Here is an 18,613-nt window from a genome sequence, read left to right on the forward strand (position 1 = left end):
AATTTAATGAAGCATCAAAAAGGAATATCCGAAGACTATCTACAGACATAACTTACCAATAAAAACAAGATTCCTTCTCATCACTGCCACAAAGTAAACTTTAAGAAATCCCAAAATAAATGGTACCCTATCCATTATTATAGACTCTCGCTTTCACATACATATTTGATACCTATATTATGTTATTGTTCTGTTGAAATAAAACTTTTCAATATGACAAGAGCCGGACAACTGTTATCACTAAAACTAAAATACAACACAACATTGTGTATTCATACATAATTCCCACCCTTCATCTAAAAACACCAAACCTGACAGTTCCCAGAGTAACTATTTTCACGCACAGTGGCAGGTCGTGCTTCAGTAACATGGAAGGCACTCTGCGACCATAGCAGTTCTACAAAACACATGAAGACCGCAGAACATACTTACCCGGAACGGCAAACGCAATCCCTTTCAAATTTAATGATCAGTATAAGTGACTGTACATATTAATTTCTTTGACCCATGTCGCAGGAAAACAAAATAATGTACAAATGATGCCGCCAAAACAACACTTCCATGATCTCTTAGCGATCAGCGCAACGGAAACAAGCTTTGGTTTGGTAACAAGTGCTTTGCTATAGTGAAGCAATGGTGCCAACAAAACTGTAAATATGTTTCCTACATTTTGTCAATGGTATGTAAAACAAATATTTTAGTTTTCCAGCCATATGCTTATAACACATCAGATATCTCTTCAAAGTCGTAAATACTGGCGTACATATACCAATGATGTACGTAGTGAGTAAAATGTTTCAGTGTCAGGAATGCAGCTTCCCCATACATAGCCTATCATTCTCCAAGTGCATTGAGGGCTTTTGTGTGAGTAATTGTATGCACAAAACAGATGATAGCATTAATGTTATTTCACTTCGTTATGTATTTGGATACATTTCACTGCCGCTCATCGTGAAATGTTACAATGGGAGTGAGTGAGAACTTGAACTCAAAAGGTATGTTCTCGGAGGAGCTTCAGATTATTAAAGAAATATTTGAAAATGTATAGAAAAGGAGATTTCTGCCTTTACAAATAAAAGTTGAGACATGTTCCATTATAAACAATTGTAGCAGGTCCCGGTATGTCCCTCAGTTTAGCCAAGGTATCCAGGTGGAGAGATCGCCTCCCATTGGCTGAGATGATCCCGTTCGTTGACGTCATACAGCGCGAGGATATAAATACGCGGAACAAGTACCCAAATTGCCATTTTGCTCTGTGCGCTTGTACTTGGTGTGTCGAGTATTTTGTTGTGATCAGTCTTCGTTACCGAAATGGAGCAGTTCTATTCTCTCTTGCGTGTTATGGGAGTAACAACTGATCTGACGGAAGAAGGCAGTTCTAAAGTTGATATTGTCAGCAGTTTACCTCCTGAAATAGCAGTCAAAATATTAAGGTAAGAAAAAACTGTTTATACTCTTATTTGTCTATTTACTGGAATTGTTGCTTGGATATTTGATCTGTAATACTTTCGAAAACTTCCTTTGGGTTGGGAAGGTATCTTATGTGAAATAAAAGTACATTATTAGATCATTTCATAATTGATTATTCCGTTGTAGAAGAGTGTTGTTTTGGGAAGTAGCTGCATGTCCATTGTGAATTCCCTTGCAGTCATTTCCTTGATGTTTACTTTGGTTGTCTTAGTTCCTTGCACGTAAACGGATCAGTACTTGCATAATAAATGTCTACAGAAAAAGAAAACTTTAAATTCTATTTCAAAAGACTATCTTTGTTAGAAAGCATCCATTTATTTCCTTCATTTTTTTTTTAAGTTCAATCCCGTCGCTATACTGTAATTTTGAACTGAAACAAGATTTGTATCGCATCATTTTTAATGCATTTATCCGTCGCTTCTTCGTTATATTCCCAGTAATTTAAATTTCATGTTTTATTAAATATTGAAAATATTCTGCTAGTTTGTTACCACCTGTTGTAGATTTGGGTCTTGGGAATGGCGATTCTAGTCCCCATCAAATTGGTTGATGATGATTAGGCCTATTGTTGTTTAAAGGGGGTCTGATATCTAGGTCATCAGCCCCAAAGTGATTTATTGTCATTATTAGCCTATTACTATATATTTTATCATGGTCACGCGAACGGCGACTCTGTTTCTCATCAAATTGGTTTATTATTTATCATTATTAGCCTATTACTATATACTTTATCAGGTTCATCATGCATTGAGAACAAACTTCGCTGCACTCTGCTATAACATTCTTACCCTGTGTATGATGTAGTAAACTGTCTAATTTCTAATTCTGCTTTTGTGCTATTTTAGCAATAGTAGGGTGATGAATATTATGTACTGAGATTAAACAAATTTCTGGATGTAGTTTAGGTTGAAATTCAAAAGTCTGAAATTTAATGTTGAAAGAAGGTCTTTACCATTAACTGAAGCTCTTTATAATTTTGTGGTAGATATATTTACCAGTATTTACATTTACTGTATTCATATTGAAACTTATTTGTATATTTATCTATTCCATGAAAAAACAATGCTTGGTGTTATCCATTCCTGGATCATTCACTTTAGGATTAGTTCCTTATTATGTTCGCAGAATATCCGTCTTTGGATATTTGATCTATAATACTTTCGAAAACTTCCTTTGGGTTGGAAAGACATCTTATGTGAAATGAAAATACATTATTAGATCATTTCATCATTTATTGTTCTGTTGTGGAAGAGTGTTGTTTTAGGAAGTATCTGCATGTCCATTGTGAATTCCCTTGCAGTCAATTCCTTGATGTTTACTTTGGTTGTCTTAGTTCCTTAGGAAGCTAATGTTGCATTACCAGTTGACCAACTTGGAATCCTTTTGTACCAAACCTGGGTTCTATATTTCTGAAGTTCTATTTCACTAGAGTAGTCGTCCTGAAAAATCTTGCTTGGGCTGTCCCTTCTTTATAGGACTGGAGTAGGTACCTCTCATCACTTATACCATCAGCTGCAATTCTCTTGTACATATTCTACCATATTTTCTACATATTCTTCATCCACTGAGATCATGGGGAATGTAACCATGTCCTTAACTCATGACTCTGTTGCTCCTTGTCTTCTGTACCATACTCCTCAGGAATTTCATTTCAGCTGCCTATACTCTACCCTCATCCCTCAGAGATGTTGTCCATGTTTCTAATATATATATATATATATATATATATATATATGATTATAGATAAGTAATATCCCTTGTACATTACATCTTTAGTCTTCGTTGGTACATCTTTGTTCCATATTAATCTCCATACCTGGTGCTAAATGGCACTCCCCAGTTGTATCCTTCTACTAATTTCCATATCCAGTCTTCCATTTTCTGTCAGTTCACTTTCCAAGTAGTTGAAGTGTTGTACTATTTCCAGTTCCTTCTCTCCAATTTTGATAGCTTCTTTTTATTTTTTACTTCCTCTACTCATCACTGTTTTCCATGTTGATCATCATTGTTCAATCCTTATATTCAGTGCATTCAGCTGTTCTCGTACCTCCTTCTCATCACAAAATCATCTGCAAACTTGGAAATATACTCCTTTAATAATAAAGGTGTATTAGGCTACAAATAAGAACTAATAGTATTCAAGTACCATGTTTGAGTTGAACAACTTTTATTTTCTTTGCTCAGATGCAAAATGTGCTACTATAATAGGTATGTATGATACTGAACAAGGTTTATCTGGAGTTAATAAAGTCAGTTTGCCAAGAATTTCATAAAACTGAATCAATCTTTTGTGGAAGATTTGATGATATTTTATCAACCAGTTTATATAGATATGTAGTAATTTATTTTTCTCTTGTTCTCAGATTGTTGGATACAAAATCTTTGGTAGCAGCTGTCAGGGTTAATAAACACTGGTTCCATTTATGCCAAATGGACAGAGTACTAAGGAGCAGAGTGCTTCAACGGTTACGATATGTAAGGCACAACATTTTTGATTGCCTTCTGAAATTCAAAACCTCTGGCCACAGAGACAGGACTGTTTACACACGACCTTTAGCTCGTGTAAATGAACCTTCTACATCAGCATCTATTGCAATTGAAGGTAGGGATGCTTTAATGTCCTTTCTTTTATACTAATCAAATTCTTGGCCTTAAAGAGATCATTTATCTGTAAGCCGTTGCTATATCATTTTTAAGAACAGCTTACAGATTTTTCAAGAAACTTATGTAAATTATATATGTTGTAGATTTTGGTAACTTTATTCTCCAATGTCTCCTATTTTCACGTGGCTTGATGGATTTTTGTTGTAATGTTTCAGGTGAGAGACAACAGCAAAGGTCAACAAGTGAATTACAGTCATCTGTTGGACATGTATTTCCAGTAGTGCCACAGCAACAGAATATTTCTAAGTCGTGGTATTCATCTGTAGGCTGTGCAGTGCCTAGACTGCAGAAGTTTAAAGTTGGTTCAAAACCAACAAAGCCAAAGAAGACTAAGCTGGCAAGTCACATGCCAGCAACAAGTGTTAGGCAGCTGCGGTTATAAAGTGTACATTTTCATGATGCGTGTTTGTATATAATCTATATATAAAATTGTATAAATGGTGTATATTATACCTATAATAAATATTACCTGTAAATAGATTTCTTTCCTTATTTGTCTTTGTTTCACAAGTATTATTCCATTATAGATGACATTATAGGAAATTAAGCTAATGTATGAGGATTTGTAGATTGAAGTCCTTCCCAAACATGTGAATCGAAAGCGTTTTTCTTGTAATGAAAGGTGAACTCTGTGGACAGGTTATTTTTAGTTGTGGAATTGATAAATTAAGCACTTCTACTCTCTCTTTATTGGATAGAATTATTTTAATAATGTTACTCTGAAATTGAAGTTCAAGTTTTTCATTTTAAGAAACAGGCATTAATCGAAGCAAGGATGAAATGCCCAAAACCTGGGTCTGTGATAATATACCTTTGTGTAATATGCAACTGATGTCACAGTTGCATTAATATTTTGTAGTGTGTCTCAATATTTTTGCTGGCCTGAAGGGTGGAATACCATCCAGAAATGATTGTTGGAAAAAACACTCCTGCAGGGCTGAATGTTAGAAGTAGCTATTGTGCTTCAGTTTCATGTGCATTGCCAACTTGGGTAGGCCAAAATACATGTTGGAGTTGTTCAACATACTGAAGCATTTATCCTCTGGGGCCGATGAACTAGCTGGTAGACCCCTTTAAACAACAAACTTCTTATCATTTATCCTCGCCACACTTCCTACCGTTTAATACATTGAATGTCCAACTCGGCTGAATGGTCAGTGTACTGGCCTTCAGTTCAGAGGCTCCCAGTTTTGATTCCTGGCCGGGTCGGGGATTTTAACCTTAATTCCAATGGCTCGGGAGCTGGGTGTGTGTGGCATATTCAACATTAGAAATCATCCTTGGTGGGGCCCTCATCTTCACAGACATGCAGGTCGCCTAATAGACCGTCTACTAGAAAAAGACCTGCACCAGGCCTCTCCGGAGGCCATACGCCATTATTATAATACAGTGAATAATATTTAGTCACTGAGAGAGTTGCTTTCAGAGAACATTGAAGGGGTACTATATTACTGCAATATTGAGATGCTTACAGTGATAGAGCTTTATCTGCAAGTAATGCAGTAGAGTCGTGGTTACTTTCCAGTACGAGAAGAAAATGTGGCATACATCCCATAAAAACTGAACAGAGATAATTCTAAATTTTATCAGGAGCATAAAACTTACCCAGATAGATTTTATGAATATTTAAGGCATGTCTCAGGTGACAATTATAAATTCAAGCTAGTAGAACCTACAATCCAAACAGTGCACACTAACATACGTAAGCAACCAGTCATTGATGAAGGAAGGTTTATAGTCACTCTCAAGTATTGATAATTATAATTTATGAAATTAAATGGCATATTTCTATACATAACTTACTGCAAATGAAATCTGTCAAAAACAATCTTCCACTCATGTTCCCAGCAACACACATCATACTGGATAAGAAATACAAATTCTTTGAATAAGTAGAATCTGTTGTCCTAAAGTATAAATGCTTACTTTTTAAATGAAGACATCTGAAACTGTTACTACTGACAATGATAATGATAGGTTTAAAATGAATTTGGTTAATCAAATAAAAATGCAGACTATGACAAAGTTAACTATGGTAATTAGGTTTACTGATAATTTTTTTTTTCTTTTGTTATTACATTTTTGGTACAATTTATTTTCTTACGATGTAATGAAATTTTGCTAGGGGTGGCTGGAGTATTTTTGAATATATTTGCTATGGCATATGAAACTACCTATTGGTAAACAATTCAAGGAGACTGCAGAATAATTTTATCATAAGTTTTTTTTTGAACAGTCTAGGTGCAATTGACGAAGGGCATATCGATTTAAGTGCCCGTTTTGGTCGAGTATTTTAATTATAAACAATACCTTTCCATTGTTCTGCAGACAGTTAGTGATGCCAACTGTACTGTCAACACGGGTTACTTGGACCCGACTTTCAAGTCCTTTTCCACTTTTTTGCTTTATTGGTCAAATAAAAATTTAAAATAGGCCTGATAACTTTTATTTTATATAACTGTAGGTGTTATTTCAAAGCTCAGGAGTAGTTTTAATTGTATGTATTGAACCCAAAGTACAGGGGTGCTTTTTTAAAATTGGGTCCAAGTAACACTCATGTTTGGGCTACTTGAACCCATGTCATGTTTTCCCATTATAAAACCATTGTAAGTAGCAGTGGGTCCAAGTAGGGCTTAGGTTCTTTAATAACGCCATTTGCATACACTGAAAAACATACAGCAAACATTTTAATAACCACCAGATGATAGGCAGTAGACAACTTATTTTAGTTTTGAACAAGATATTTTTATAACAAAATTTTAATACCTCTGTGCTAGTTTGTCTGTTCTAATGTCGCTAATTCATGTCAATTAACTAAGAGAAATAAAACATCACACATTTTGTCAAAGTGGCTCACGAAGGCTAGCTCTTCTTGTTCAGGAAACACTTTGGGATTACCCAGTTTCTGACTGGATTTGTTTTTTAATCTTCTCCTGTTGGTTGGTCGACTTATTGTAAAGACTTATTCAGCTTGCCTTTGCAACATTTGCCCTGACTGAATCACTGCTAAACATTCTTTAAGCTGTTGGTCAGTATAATCTGCATATTTTCGACTTCCAGGCAGTCTTTTATATTTGTACACCATAACGCTCAGACCTCTGTAGAACAGAGAATGAAGTTACATTTTAAAGTGTGTAAAATATAGAAACAGGCCAGTTATCACATTCTACAAGATAAATTAAATGTTGCAGGCTAGTAGCCCGGTTCTCGTGGTTGTGTGTACTCACTCTATATATCACAAATTTCTACAAAAACCTTGCTATATCTGAGAAAGAGTCCTACAGCATGTTATTGCCCTATATATAATTGCTTACATGTTCACTTACCAATTTTCTGGCTTCCATGAAAATACACTAGACAGATAAAAGTTTGCAGTGAACAAATCACGTCACTTTAGTCAAACCACTGTATAGACCGCACTGCTGCTTAGTGGATTACTGCAAAACTACCTCGAACGTGCATTGTCCTACGTTGTGATGCCACCTAACAGAAGGAACAGCAAAATATTTGGATATCACATTGTATAACGGGCTTGAGAAGATGAAAACTTTTTTTTTCATGTGGGTCCAAGTAGCGCATCATCACGGTAAATTATTTTTTATTGAAATGGAAGCATGTGTATAACTGAGTGATGGAACTTTCTAGAGCTCAAGTAATTCACAAATTAATGGAAAAGCTTGCACTAAATATCTCTGCTGAAGAATTGCTCCAGAGTTAAAATATGAGAACACCTAGTGTCTTCATTGGTGGTGAGGCATACCATTTGTTTAAATAATTTGTTAAAAACATATGCTCCCAAACATCTAGATGTAGAGAAGGGGCTATTTAATAACCCACCGAGCTCGATAGCTGCAGTCGCTTAAGTACGGCCCGTATTCGGAAGATAGTCGATTCGAACCTCACTGTCGGCAGCCCTGAAGATGGTTTTCCGTGGTTACACATTTTCACACCAGGGAAATGCTGGGGCCACGGCCGCTTCCTTCCCACTCGTAGCCCCTTCCAGTCCCATCGTCGCCATAAGACCTATCTGTGTCGGTGCGACCGTGCGACATAAAGCAACTTGTAAAAAAAAAAACTCAGTGGCGCGAAATGTGAATATTGCACAAAACAACAGAAATGTCCTGGAATTGCAGAAGCTGTTTGATTTCTCCATAATACAGTAATTGAGAGAGCCTCCGTGGCTCAGACGGAAGCGCGTCGGCCTCTCACCGCTGGATACCGTGGTTCAAACCCCGGTCACTCCATGTGAGATTTGTGCTGGACAAAGCGGAGGCGCGACAGCTTTTTCTCCGGGTACTCCGGTTTTCCCTGTCATCTTTCATTCCAGCAACACTCGCCATTATTTCATAGCATTTATCACTCATTAATAAAATTACCTTGGGAGTGGCGACCCCATTGTAATAACAGTCTATATATGTTTCATTCATTACATCCCTGACCCGGTCAGTGACTGGAAAACGGGTTGTAGGTTTTCATTTTTCACAGTAATTGAGAGAGAATAAAAGAATGACATTGCAGAGAACCTGTCCTCCAACGTGATGTCAGAGTTCTGTTTAGAGGACCAGTCCTTCAGTTCATGGATTTAGTCTTTCCTGTTACGGTACGTAAGTGTTATAATAATCAGGTGCACTCTTTTATGAAGTTCTAAATACACAATACTTTCGCAGGCATTTAGATGACTGTATTCGCCATTATCACTGAGACCAAATATCAGTCACTACTGATCTGCATTTAGGGCAGTCGCCCAGGTGGCAGATTCCCTATCTGTTGTTTTCCTAGCCTTTTCTTAAATGATCGCAAAGAGATTGGAAAATTATTGAACATTTCCCTTGGTAAGTTATTCCAATCCCTAACTCCCCTTCCTATAAACGAATATTTGCCCCAATTTGTCCTCTTGAATTCCAACTTTATCTTCATATTGTGATCTTTCCTACTTTTACTTTTAAAGACACCACTCAAAATTATTCGTCTACTGATGTCCTCCCACGCCATCTCTCCACTGACAGCTCGGAACATACCACTTAATCGAGCAGCTCGTCTCCTTTCCCCCAAGTCTTCCCAGCCCAAACTTTGCAACATTTTTGTAACGGTACTCTTGTCGGAAACCACCCAGAACAAATCGAGCTGCTTTTCCGTGGATTTTGTCCAGTTCTTCAATCAAGTAATCCTGATGAGGGTCCCATACACTGGAACCATACTCTAGTTGGGGTCTTACCAGAGACTTATATGTCCTCTCCTTTTCATCCTTACTATAACCCCTAAATACCCTCATAACCATGTGCAGAGATCTGTACCCTTTATTAACAGTCATATTTATGTGATTACCCCAGTGAAGGTCTTTTCTTGTATTAACACCTAGGGTACCGCAAATCATTAATTATTCTATTATTTTGAAAAAATTCATGAATCTATTGCAGAAATTGTAGGGTCTAATGAGTTATAACATTACAACTGATAATTAAATTATATTACGTGTATATTTTCACTCAGTTTCTTCTTTCACTGATGTTTATTTTCACTCAGTTTCTGCTTTCATTTTTCCTTAATTTCATGCATGAGTAAATAGAACGAAATAAATGCAAGCCAGTATAGAAAACTGTCATTGTTTCCTGTGGCACTACAACTGGCTGCAACCTCTTTTCAACGCATGTGTTATGGTGCGAACTGTGACGCTAATTCCATATAGCAGTTTGGAGGAAAGTGCTTCTTATCCATGTGTACAGTGTTACGACTTACAACACACCATGACCATCATTATGACAGCAGTGCGTCATCGCTCAGAAGGGCCAATAAATTACGTGACAACTAATCACAACGCTAGTTCCGGCAAGCTGCATCCTGAAATATCGAACCAGTTTGATTCTTGGTGAACGGCGAGGTGTGCGGCTCTGATTCGACTCATTTGCTACTCCAATATGTTTTTGGCCTTCGAGTTATAACGCAAGGTGCTGATCATCCGCATTTTGTAACCATTTTCCATCCTATGTACCTACTAGTGGGTTGCTCCTCATGAGTTAGGCTGATTATTGCATGCATGGCTGGGTAATTGAATTCTCATAACTGCAGAATTGAGACACCATTATTCACAGTAATGCACAGAAAAGATTAGGAGATGGATGTTAGTAAGTTTAAGTACCACTGAACTTAATTAGCCTGGTCACCATGTTCATTTCACAAGCAGCAATTAAACTGAAAGTTATACGGTACCTACTTCTACAAGATGATAATTTAGGCCTCGGAAGTTAAAGGGATTGATAGGATATGGATCCTTGTCCGGCAGAGTCACCGAAACTTTTAGTGAATAAGGTGTGATTGACCAGGTCATTTATCGTTGACATAGCTGCAATGGATTCTTTCAGTGCAGAATTGTACATAGACTGTTGCCGTAGGAGAGCTCAAACAACAGTCAGGTTGAAAGTAATAATGATGGTAATTTGTTTTACGTCCGTCCTAAAGTTCTCGACATACGACGGGGTGTCGGAGTTTTGTCCCGCAGGAGTTCTTTAAGGTCAACGACACGAAGCTGTTACCTTTAAAGCATTATCTGAAAGCCACTGACCAGATCCGGATTTGAACCCGTAAACTTGGGCTCAGAAAGACGATTAACTAACTGAACCACTCAGACCGGCAGTCAGGTTGGAGGATGAGATTTATCCGCAACTAATTTAAAATCCAGAATACTCATTAGGAGTTTATGCTATAAACCGAGAATAACACTATACTAGCAACTAGATTTAAACAGACCGGGAGAGTTGGCCGTGCTCGTAGAGGCGCGCGGCTGCGAGCTTGCATCCGGGAGATGGTTCGAATCCCACTGTCGGCAGCCCTGAAAATGGTTTCCCATTTTCACACCAGGCAAATGCTGGGGCTGTACCTTAATTAAGGCCACGGCCGCTTCCTTCCAAATCCTAGGCCTGCCCTATCCCATCGTCGCCATAAGACCAATCTGTGTCGGTGCGACGTAAAGCCCCTAGCAAAAAAAAAATATATATATATATATATAAACAACTCTGATCTACCCGCTAGTTATGGCAACTGCTTTTAAAACGCCATCATTCAGTGACTGATATCCCGTCGCACTACTTCGGGGTGATGATAATGACCGATTATGGAGTATTAAGTTGACAGAGGAGACCTGAGATCGCGCAGAAAACTCTGTCCCACCTACGCTTTGTCCGGCACAAATTTCACATGGGCCGACCGAGATCTGAAATTGAGATGCACCGTTCCGTTGACAGGGCCCATCTCTAACCGTCTGATCAATCCCTTAACACAGTGAAGATTTTCTTTTATTTCACCCCTTAACCGTGAAGAGCTTATTTTTTTTCCCTAGTCATTCTCTATTGAACACTGCCTTCACATCTCGGTATGATGGGTATGACCATGTGACATGCCCAGTATGTAGGACTTGAGAGATAACGCATTAACGTACGTTTTCAAACATATTGTACTTCCACACCTAGGTTAATTCATTTAATATTTTTGTCTTTTAAATCCACAGTCACTCAGTGACTTAGTAGGCTGCGCAGTACTGCCGGTCCGAATATCCCAATCCGATATGTGAGGCTGCAGCAACAACATTGGCAATGCATCCACGTAGGGATTTTCCAAGACGACAGCGCTATTTTCATATCAGCTCACTACTTTCCCCACTCGCCACAAACCACTCTACCTACTGCTGCCTGGAGAGTTACGAAAACCCTAAAACATGGAAATTTTAAAACTTACTTTAAAATTCAAGGACAGACCAACATATTTAGGACATGATTTGCCTAGAATAGCCTGATCTACCACCAGTTTAACGGACTTCAATTAAGCCCCATTCACAATGCTAACGTAACGTAAACTTAAAATTAACGTTAACTTAGAAGTTAGCGGCCATCTTATCTAATGGATCCATTCACAATGCGCCGACGTAAACTTAACTGCGAGTCCGTAAAATTAAGGGATTGCAAACTCCAAGTTCTTGCGGTTAATTTTACGTTAACTTTAAGAACCAGCCAATCAGAGCAGAGGTAAACATTGTGTGTTGTGCACGATATAATGACTTCTTTCGGCGAAACACTTGTAATTCTCTTTCAAAATAGTCTGTGTGTGTTGTGCACGATATAATGACTTCTTTCGGCGAAACACTTGTAATTCTCTTTCAAAATAGTCTTTGTGTATAGGCTATGTATGATAGAAGGAAAAAGAATTACAAATACGCTGTACCGAAAAATAATAGGTGGAAATTAATATCCTGTAGTAATGAAATCTGACAATAAATGGCGGGGGACAAGCTCGCAGCGCTGGCAAACGGACGAGAGACAATCCCTGTCATAAATAAAACAGTGTCCCTGTATATTTCTTAACATTATGACGGACTACTAGTTTACGAAAACGATATCATCCAAACAAATAGATCCAAACATCTTATCGGGGTGTGATAGATAGGGTCATAGATGTCGGTAAAGGATACCTTACATTTCTTTTTATTACAAAAGGGGAAGCAAATCGTAAGAAAGGCAAACAGTTCAAGTTTCATCCGCATGTCCAAAACGAACTGATGAGGGTCATTTCTTACAGTAGATTACCGAAATCGCCCTGAGATAACCTTCTTTGATTCAAGGGATGAACCCATTTTCTGCGCCGTTGTTTAGATCGCTTTTTCAGGTACCGTAGGCCTACACAGCTCCCAGGAGCAAAGCAATAGATGTTTGAAGTAATAGGAATTCCGCTACCACGTTGTTTGATTCCATCGAGGTATTGAAATATAAAACTGCGAGATAGCCCAAAACCTGACTTCCGTACTAAATAACATGGCAGTGTTTTGATTGGCTGCTGTGTACTCTTTACGTTAATGTTACGTTCCTCCATTGTGAATACCACAAATTTTACGTTAATTTTACGGTTACGTTACGTCGTTAAGTTTACGGTTACGTTTGCATTGTGAATGGGGCCTTACACTCTGTATAGGCCATTTATGCCTTTGCTGGCAGGACCTAGTATTTACAGTGCACTATTTCTTCTGGTATGGGCTAGAGTAAATGTGTTACTTTCATAGATCTGTCTCTGTCTTATCCTTGGCTTTGACAATATGAAAGTGACTGAGATATGAGCGATGCTAGTAATGCCAATCCTTATGCAGCCAGTCCCTGCTATGAATGGTGTGAAAATGTTGCTCATAGGGTCGGTTGATGTATGCATTTCAGTGGGCTTGGCAGACTGATATGTAATAGCAACTCTGGCTCGGTGAGGAAAGCAACGGGAAACTACCTCACTAGTACGCCTCTTCAGTGATGCGTAGGCCATCTATGACAGCTGATGGCAGAGCTGTTGAGGATCCCACCAGCGGAATCGCTGACGGACTGAACATACATAGGCCATTTAAAGCTAAAGCTGATTTATTATAAAGTGTTCTGATTATTATTAATAAATTGTTGCCTTTCCCAATAATTTTGCTGCAATGGCTTAAACGCGTACGTACACTTAAATCACGTAAAACTGTGTTAGACCCTAAATCAGTGGCGTATGCTGGGATTAAGACGTGGGCTACCACTAGACTTAGGTTACACCTTTTCGATAGTTGGTTTAGTGAACGTTGAGCCATTTGCATTTGGTCCGATGGCCGCGGTTCAATTTTCAGAACCAATCCCCTCATACTGTTAATTCCCATGGCTTGAGGAGTGAATTTTTATGACGTCTTCGCCATTCATTCATTTCATCCTCATTAGGTTACCACCAAGTCTATACAGATGCCATGCACCATGATTCGACTCATTTGCTACTGTTGGTTTCTTCCGTCATCGCCGCACGGCGAGATGGAAAACTCCAACATTATTAAATTAAAATTTTGAATTTTGCAGCATTTACCAGCGATCGTACCCATCGTTCGCTGGTTTATTAGCTTCTTCGAGAGATCAGTGGTGGTGTCCGACCCACGATCATGGATTCTATTCGAACCAACAAAAGAGAACACTAAACCTAAAAGGCTGCATTTCATTTGAGCAGAATTACATATAAAATAAATTAAAAACTATAATACTCCTATAACAGCAACCCTGTAGTGTCTTCCTACAAGGATGTAGAGGTAAACGGGAGTGAAATACCAGCACTCTGTTATCTATATTATTAAGTCAGAAATATCAGGTGAGCAAATAACATACGATGACCAGTAGCGGTGAATGGAAATTAGAAGTGCGGTAATAATAGTACTACTGTATACAATAAAACTTTCACCAAAGGAACAATAATTACGCACGTATTACAATTAAATAAAACTACGGCGTAATTATACATTTAGTACTAAAAACTAACAAAGTAAGACATTAGATAGAAGTGAACAGACACGTTGACTGAGTGAGACTGACGAATGCGCGCGGCAAGCGTGTAACCTTGGCTAAAATATACCCCTGCTAGGCCTACCCCTCGTCGCAGAACATGCTACACATTGCTCCGTGGGTCTCCACTACTCGCTGTGGCGACGAACATTTTATGCATGTTGTATTTCTCTTCATAATTAAATAAATTAAAGGAAATAAATAGCTGAAAAGACAACAGGGTTTGTAAAAATTGCTTTATATATATATATATATATATATATATATAATTCCTAGTTCCAGGTGGTTCAAATGGAATAAAAATGTATTTTTTTCTCCGCTACCGACGATGACTAACGCGTGGTTGTTCGTTAGCAGTGGCGAACTGACGGAGCGAAGCCTAGCACACCCATCCCCCCGGTCCCCCTCGCCAATCGAACATTCAGCAGCGAGGTGTGGCGAGGGGAGAGTGACGCAGCGCTTGGACTACAATATCAGTCTCCGATGCCTTGCTCTCAGAAATACAGTGACTCACATAATTGAACGTACACCAATTGGGTAGGGATATATTAACGCAAAATATATACTTATTTCACATTATGTATTGTGAAAACTAAATACTTACACTGCACGACCATCTGGCTACAAAATGTAACAACTGTTCAACTCATATACTCACTGGCTATACAAAATATATATATATATATACATTTTTTTTATCGGTCACACAAAATTGAACGTACACCAAAAATGTAGAGTGCATAATTATATAATTTCAGCAGATGTCCACATATTCAGTACTTCGTTACACGTCCTTTAGATCGTAGCACTGCTTCCAGTCTGTTTGCCATAGAGTCCACGAGTTTCTTCGTAAAACGACAGTGAAATCGTGCTCCATTTCTCCTGTAGGACCCTCTTGAGTCCTTCCTTGCTGGTCGCTTTATGTGCTTGCACGTTTTCCTCCAAGTGCCACCACAAATTCTCAATTGGATTGAGGTCCGGTGATTGTGGGTGTGTTTCCAGTATTTTCTGTACGGTACATTATATAACAACCATAACCGCACCCAGTCCCAGTTTGGCTGTATTTTGTTTGACGTTCTTGTTCAGTATGGAAAGGTACACAAACTGGTCCATTTTCATGTCAATAAAGTGCAGATTACCCACTCCAGAGGCAGATATACAGCCCCATACCATTACCGAACCACCACTATATTTTACAGTCGGACGTACCTTGCCTTCTTCATAGGCTGTATTAAGTTGCCGCCACACGTACTGACGGCCATCTGATCCAAAGATGTTAAATTTACTCTCATCGCTAAAAAGCACAGAGATCCAGAAGCCATCTGAGCAATTTCTGTATTCTTTAGCGATCCTTAGACTTTTCCACTGGTTCATCTCACTAATCCACGTCTTCTTCCTTGACACTCGTCCATGGAAGTTTGCCGATCTTAGTGTCTTTCTGACGGTTTCATTCACATAACACCGATCGATTAATCGTGGACACTACCTCAGACGTCAGTTTGGGGATACTTGCATGTGGGTCTTTGAGGAGTTGTCAGATGATGATACATTTGTCTCTGTCCTGTAACACTGGTTTCCGTCCTCTTCCTACTTCATTGCGTACCCTTCCTTCGCGTTTATATCTGTCGACAATACCTTGGATTGTTGATCGCGGTCTTCCTATTGTATGTGCAATTTCGGCTAAAGATCTACCCTCCTTCATCCATTTCACTATTAGGTGCCGTTCTTGTACAGACGTTTCTTTTCTCCGACCCATTATCACCTGGTTGACTAAATGAACACTGAGAAGTATCTGTAACGTCCAACACATGCCTTGTTTCTGCATAACTGGATGCTACTGGGAAAGCAATCTGTCGTGTACGTTCAATTTTGTGGTGTATGGGGCAGCGATGTTTATATGCAGGATGGGTCATGGACAGACGAATGGGATTTCTGTTGAGATAGATAGTACGGCAGAGCTTACTACTCGATTTCCTGGTAAGTCAGTAATACGCCACTTGTCAAGCTTGGTCGTTATCTTTGATAGTACTGTTTACTTCCAGGTGTATGCTCAATTCTGTGAGGCACTGTACGTGCGACGCTTGTTCTCATCGCTTTCAACTTTATTAAATGGAACGATGTGTTCGATGCCTACACTATAATGTGCTCTAGATTTCCATCGTTCTCATTTGAGGTTTGGGCATCACCGATAGCCTTGGTAGCCCTCAGTATACGCCACTGCCCTATAACTAACATGAAGAACTGCGATGCAATCATGCAATGCAGTACTTAGGCTAGAATACAATATCGGACCATTTTAATATTAATTCGTATATTTCGAAGTTAAGGCCAGTATTACTGTATCACTGCTATCAATATGAGAAAGTTGAAAAAAAGAGTTCGCAGACGAGCAGAGCGATTAATCAACATAATATCAGTAAACCGTTACCCATTAAAAGCCTATGTAGACAATTTACAATCTAGTTGTCCGCCGTCGTAGCGTAACGATTAGTTGCCGTCCTCGGTAGACGGGGTTCGATTCCCGATACTGGCAGAGATAAGAATTGCAAGAAAGCTGGTATGTGGTTAAAACAGTACAAGCAGCTCACCTCCATTGGGGGTGTGCCTGAAAAGAGCTGCACCAGCTCGGGACGAGTTTACTTTTAGGGCTGTTTCGAGATTAATTTAACCTACGTGAGAATAATTGAGGAGCCATCTGACAGTGGTATAGTGGCACTGATCTAGAAAATCAAGAATAACAACGGATTTATCACAGCGACCTCGCGTCAACTCGCAAACTGGCAGGCCTTCGGACCGAGAAGCGGTCGCTTGGTAGGCCAGTGCTCATTAGGGCTGTAACATTATGGGGGTTTGTTTGCAGCGACATTAGGAAAACTGAGGCCTAGGATTTCAACACCTTTTCTAGGGTCCTTATTCCGGGTGATCGTTTTAAGGGCTTAGAACATTGTACGCCATCACATTTTGTTTTCTTCCGATTCGGCAATATTAGGGCAGCAAGGTCAATTATTATACAACAGCAGCAGTAATAAAAGCACTCACACACCGGGCGAGTTGGCCGTGCGCGTAGAGGCGCGCGGCTGTGAGCTTGCATCCGGGAGATAGTAGGTTCGAATCCCACTATCGGCAGCCCTGAAAATGGTTTTCCGTGGTTTCCCATTTTCACACCAGGCAAATGCTGGGGCTGTACCTTAATTAAGGCCACGGCCGCTTCCTTCCAACTCCTAGGCCTTTCCTATCCCATCGTCGCCATAAGACCTATCTGTGTCGGTGCGACGTAAAGCTCCTAGCAAAAAAAAAATAAAAAATAAAAGCACTCTAGTGGAAGTGAGTGGCGTCAGAAGAGACAAAGCAGACTTCAGCCAACAGAAGTCAGTGTACTGTTTCAGTTTTACAGACTTGGAGATGAAACTCTTTAGGACATCGTAAGCCATCTTATTTAATTTTCTTCCGGCTCGGCGATATTACGGTGTCTGAGATCGAAGGAGTCTTTCATTTCCACCTTCCTTCATAACTTCATTTTCTCTATTTTTCCGTCAGTTCGCTGGTCATCTTCATTATCTTGGTGTTTTGTTTGTTACAATTTGCTTGACGTCGTACCCACACAGATAGGTCCTGTGGCGACGATGGGATAGGAAAGGCCTTGGAGTGGAAAGGACGCGGCTCTGGTCTTAATTAAGGTACAGCTCCAGCATTTGCCTGGTGTGAAAAATCATCTTCAGGGCTGCAGACAATGGGGCTCGAACCCACTGTCTCCCGAATGCAAACTCACAGTTGCGCGACCGTAACCGCAAGGCCAACTCGTCCGGTCTTCATTATCTTCCGGAGCAATAGTCTATGGGTTGACGACCGTGCGGTTTTCGAACCTTATAAAAGTAATCACAACAAGCAGTTAGTTGGACATGAAACGAATAACATTGTTATTAATAATATTATATCATCTGTGGAATAGCTGACACCTGTAGAATTAATCACTTGCTGTTCCCATTGCTGACGGGCTATATAGGCTACAGTATCAGTGAGATGGGTCTCATTCGTGTCGATACATTATTTCAATTGGAGACGATATTTTCTGTCAAGAATTGAAAACAAATCGTCAGTCGTTCTCTGAAGAGAAAGACTTCTATAGGCTTTGCCATCCTGGAAAATTAACATACACAGCT

At 39.3% G+C, this 18,613-nt stretch overlaps 2 protein-coding genes across 2 annotated transcripts in view; one reads left to right on the forward strand and one right to left on the reverse strand.

Moving 5' to 3' along the window:
• Window positions 1–345, reverse strand: part of LOC136857080 (uncharacterized) — a 72,982-nt gene extending 72,637 nt beyond the window's left edge. Inside the window, exon 1 of the mRNA XM_068228191.1 lies at window positions 57–345. Coding sequence (XP_068084292.1) covers window positions 57–135 — 79 coding nt within the window. The 5' untranslated portion in view covers window positions 136–345. The remainder of the gene's footprint in view (window positions 1–56) is intronic.
• A 528-nt stretch (window positions 346–873) lies between these two features.
• Window positions 874–4,612, forward strand: LOC136857081 (uncharacterized). The gene is made up of 3 exons (XM_067135464.2): window positions 874–1,433; window positions 3,834–4,072; window positions 4,290–4,612. The coding sequence occupies exons 1-3, from the start codon at window positions 1,312–1,314 to the stop codon at window positions 4,514–4,516; spliced, it is 588 nt and encodes a 195-aa protein (XP_066991565.1). The 5' UTR covers window positions 874–1,311; the 3' UTR covers window positions 4,517–4,612.
• The last annotated feature ends 14,001 nt before the right edge of the window (window positions 4,613–18,613 follow it).

Source organism: Anabrus simplex, chromosome 1 (assembly GCF_040414725.1).
Source record: "Anabrus simplex isolate iqAnaSimp1 chromosome 1, ASM4041472v1, whole genome shotgun sequence".
NCBI lineage: Eukaryota > Metazoa > Arthropoda > Insecta > Orthoptera > Tettigoniidae > Anabrus > Anabrus simplex.

What these genes read in the sequence shown, in the direction of transcription:
- LOC136857081 (XM_067135464.2), top strand. Translation starts at nt 1,312, where the DNA reads ATGGAGCAGTTCTATTCTCTCTTGCGTGTTATGGGAGTAACAACTGAT. An exon ending in ATAGCAGTCAAAATATTAAG is followed by an intron (nt 1,434 to 3,833) that starts GTAAGAAAAAAC and finishes TCTTGTTCTCAG; the next exon opens with ATTGTTGGATACAAAATCTT. An exon ending in AGCATCTATTGCAATTGAAG is followed by an intron (nt 4,073 to 4,289) that starts GTAGGGATGCTT and finishes GTAATGTTTCAG; the next exon opens with GTGAGAGACAACAGCAAAGG.